The sequence below is a fragment of the Frankliniella occidentalis genome, unplaced genomic scaffold (assembly GCF_000697945.3).
Source record: "Frankliniella occidentalis isolate FOCC.00 unplaced genomic scaffold, Focc_3.1 Scaffold179, whole genome shotgun sequence".
Taxonomy (NCBI): Eukaryota; Metazoa; Arthropoda; class Insecta; order Thysanoptera; family Thripidae; genus Frankliniella; species Frankliniella occidentalis.
Window position 1 is genome coordinate 385319 of NW_026267305.1, and position 3668 is coordinate 388986.

The following is a 3668-nucleotide window of genomic DNA, read 5'->3' on the forward strand; positions in this document are numbered from 1 at the left end:
TATTATAGAGTGGGCAGGAATACTTAAATTTGTATCATCTGCTTTCACGATACGTTCCTGGACGGAGCTTTTTCTTTTTTGAAAGGGCATCGGGTGTATAGGAAAATATAGGAGAATACTAACACGCATAGGCAAATTGCCTTACCGGTGTATACGAAAATTCCTATATATGTATATAGGTAATGCTTTAGAGACATTTATAGGAAATCTACCATAGAACTTCTTACAGTGTGCGCTGCGCAGAGCAGTGCATTCACGCCAATAGTTGAAAATATCCGTATGATGCGCAAAAAACACAGAGGAGCACGTAGGAGCTTTCAGTTTTGTCTGCGCCCAATTTTTTAAGAGACATAACGCTCAAAAGTCAAGATTTAAGGCTTATCCATTTTGCAAGGATTTTTACTGTCTCTGATCAGTGAAAATGCGTGTTATGCAGTGGAAATTTTTTTACGACGTGCCTTTAGACCAGAAAACCCAAGCGGTATCCACCTCCACCAAAAATGATGAATTTACTGCGAAAAGCCACAATATGCCGCTCATTTTGAAAACTTTAATTCCCTACTCGGCTCATTTTGATGTAATATTTACCGGGAGAGATCGCCTCATTCCGCTCTCTTCACCTACCTGCAGATCGATTGGATAACGTCCCCTGCCGTCCGTCTGCGCATTAGCTGGTCCCACAGGTCACCGAGAAGCCGAGGCCGAGTCTGGGTGATCAAACAAGGAGATTAAAGCTGTGCGATACCTCCACATCTACACGTGACCCAGAGTGAAAAGTCCTGGACTAGGTTCTTTAATATTTTCTTGGGCGCGTGTTAGGCGCGGTTTTAAGTCCGTCTGACGGAGGGGGCGGTTAGCCCAAGCCCTCCCTCGCCCACGCACACCGCGTAGCGTTCGGCTACACAGCCGAAGGCGAGCCAGCCGACCTACACCAAGAGCCAGAGCAGCGCGACCGCTGGCTGCAATTTAGTGGGGACACGGGTCCCACAGCGGTGTGGATCTGCTTTATCTACTGCACCGCCAGCCAGGCTGTGCAGTAGTGTATGCCCCCACCCCCATCCTTAGGCACAGCGGCAACGGGGCGGCGATTTCCGTCTGTCGCCTGAGCCGGAACGTTGAGTAGGCCCGCAGCAGAGGTCTGTTTCTTTTGCAGGACGTACACTGTTGAGTTTTCAGAGTATTTTCATAATGAACGCTGAAATCCAAGTCAAACGAGCCTACGTGCGACGGGTTTCCTTCTGGAACTCACCCCGTCGGCCATTTTATCTCGTGTTGTCCAGCCCTGCTCACCTGGACCACGCCGCGTCTCCACCAGTAAGACTGCGCCCACTTCACGTAGGCCACAAGGGCCGCTGTCACCGCGGCCACCACCGATATCCATGGCAGTAGGACCATTGTGTTGTTTACCAGACGCATGCGGCGGCCACACTGCCACACTGGCCTCACAGCTTGCCGAGGCAGGCGCAACGAAGGCCACTGCCTAACTGGCCGAGCCCCATTGCTGTCCTCGCCAGGCTGGCGCCTCTTTCACGGTCGCGCGATACGCTTGGGCTGCGTCCGAACCAGGCGCTTGAACTTGTCCTGTTCACTCGCTCAAGTGGGCTTGAGTTGGACGCGTTAATGCGATGGGGTGCATCAGCCGCGCGAGGAACGAACCAGCTAAATGAACAGATGGTCCGAGGCGGCACATTAGTGCTGTTCGTGAAAGGCAGATTACAGTAATGTCCCTTTCGAAGCTGGCAAATCGGGACCGGATTTCAGCTGCGAGAGGACGACCCGAAAGTTAGCCACATGTTGCGAACCTATTGTATTGGCGCGGACTCGGGCATCAGGCAGTTGTAAATGCTTTGTCGCCCGAGCTCGCGCGAGCTCGCCAGGTTGTAAACCCCCACCCTTAAGCAGGATCCGTCTCAAAATTTCAGCTTCGAGCGAGCCAGCTTCGAGAGGGACATTACTGTACACTAGGGTAAGCGCACGAATCTCATAAAGTTCCCGATTTAAGTTCACTGTTATTCAAGGAATGTGACGTCACATTCGTTTCAATGTGAAACGTGTCACATTCGTATGAATATTGTGTCACATTCATTTGAACGTGACTTCCCGTGAATTGATGCTCAAATGGGCGCAGGCATTGGCCGATTCACGTTTAAGCGAATGTGACACAACATCTAAACGAATGTAACACGAATCACATTGAAACGAACGTGACGTCACATTCGTTGAATAACAGTGTTGCCCGATAACAACGCAGGCCACTACTGAGATAAAACAGAAGTTGAAGGTTTTACGGGGAAACTCTCCATGCAGTGCGCAGTGGAGTCGGAAGTGTGGTTCCGGCCCCCGACTTTTAGCCCGCCCTTCTGCTTTAAAAAAAGAAGCATTAAAGCGGGCTTGTGCAACCGCTCTCGTGTCCGTCCGTCCGTCGTGCGTGTAAGAGGAAGGAAATTAGATAGAGGTCTGAAATCAGGGTACCTTGAGGTTCACCCCCTGAAAAAGAAATACCTACGGCAAATCCTGTCAACCGTGCCTAAGGGGGTGAAAGGGGGTGACAAAGAAATGGTCCATGAAGCGGAAGAGAAGGGGATAACTGCAAAACCACAAGTTTTCAGGAAACACCAAAAACTGTTTTACGCTACAAATTCAAAAAAGTTCTAAACATGTATTTTTCATTCTTATTCAACTGCTTGATAAAATGGTGAGGGTAGAATATTTGATACCGACCCTATCTAGATTTTACAAATGTATTGTATCTCCCGTGAAAATTTGCGTAAAGGGAGATAAGTCGAGTTACCTCTAAACAATCAATGGAGTTTGGGGGCAAGTTCTTCAATTTCTTACAAAAGGAGTTATCTATCAAATATCTCTAAATGCTATATCATTCATAAGGGGTCAACTCGACTTGTCTCCTTATTCAAGTAAAACCTAAGTTCTAGAGGTAAAAAGGGATAAGTCTAAGGGAGGGTAGGGCAGTGTAACTGACCTCCGTATTTCGAATATGGCACGTCCGGAACCAAATGTGAATGGTCATATTACGTGAACTGAATAACTAAGGTCGTTTGCAATCGAGAACGCCCTGGTTGGGGAGTTGTAACGGTGGTGAGAGGACGGCCAAGTTGGGCTCACCCGGGCTCACCCGATTTTTAGGCAATTTTCATCATATTACGACATGATCTTTTCGGTTGAGGTCGTTGGGTTACAAACAACCCCCAAACTAGTGATTTTCTATCGAAGTAGACAACTTAGCACTTGTAAAATGGTCGTTGTCACTAACACAACTTCGAGGGTTCTCGGTCTGCGAGGTCACATAACAGGCTGTGTACCCTTGGAGTCTTGTAAATACAACAATGCAGTGTATTTAAATTTTTAAATAAAGTTTCCGAGCGAAAATTCATCTCAGTGTCACGCGCCCTGAACGCCTTCGTCGTCGGTTCCCTCGGGGCGTGGGACCCGTCAAACAGCCCGGTACTTAAACACCTTGGGTTGTCGTGGGCTGACGTCCGCACCCTCGCCCACTTCGTGGTCTCGGCCACAATCCGTCACAGCAAGGAGATCTACTTGAATCACGTCATCCCCACCAGAACCCCCTCCCGCGCCGCCTAGTAGGGAAAAAGTACCTGAACCCGGGTAAAAATGGTTTGTATACAAATTTTATAAAATGTTATAAAAAT

The 3668-nt window shown here is 48.5% G+C and overlaps 1 protein-coding gene across 9 annotated transcripts in view; it reads right to left on the reverse strand.

Annotated features, from left to right (window-relative positions):
- LOC113217543 (probable cytochrome P450 6a18) overlaps positions 1-1498 on the reverse strand; it is a 33269-nt gene extending 31771 nt beyond the window's left edge. For 7 of the 9 annotated variants that reach the window (XR_008011654.1, XR_008011653.1, XR_008011652.1 and 4 more), the window contains exons 1-2: positions 1291-1498; positions 625-707 (exon numbers count right to left, since the gene is read on the reverse strand). Coding sequence is in view for 3 of the 9 variants with exons in the window: in XM_052271933.1 (XP_052127893.1) it covers positions 625-707; positions 1291-1416 (209 nt within the window). In the remaining 6 variants the exon portion in view is untranslated. The remainder of the gene's footprint in view (positions 1-624; positions 708-1290) is intronic. The other 2 variants (XM_052271935.1, XM_026437493.2) reach the window with 2 other exon arrangements.
- Between the last annotated feature and the right edge of the window lie 2170 nt (positions 1499-3668).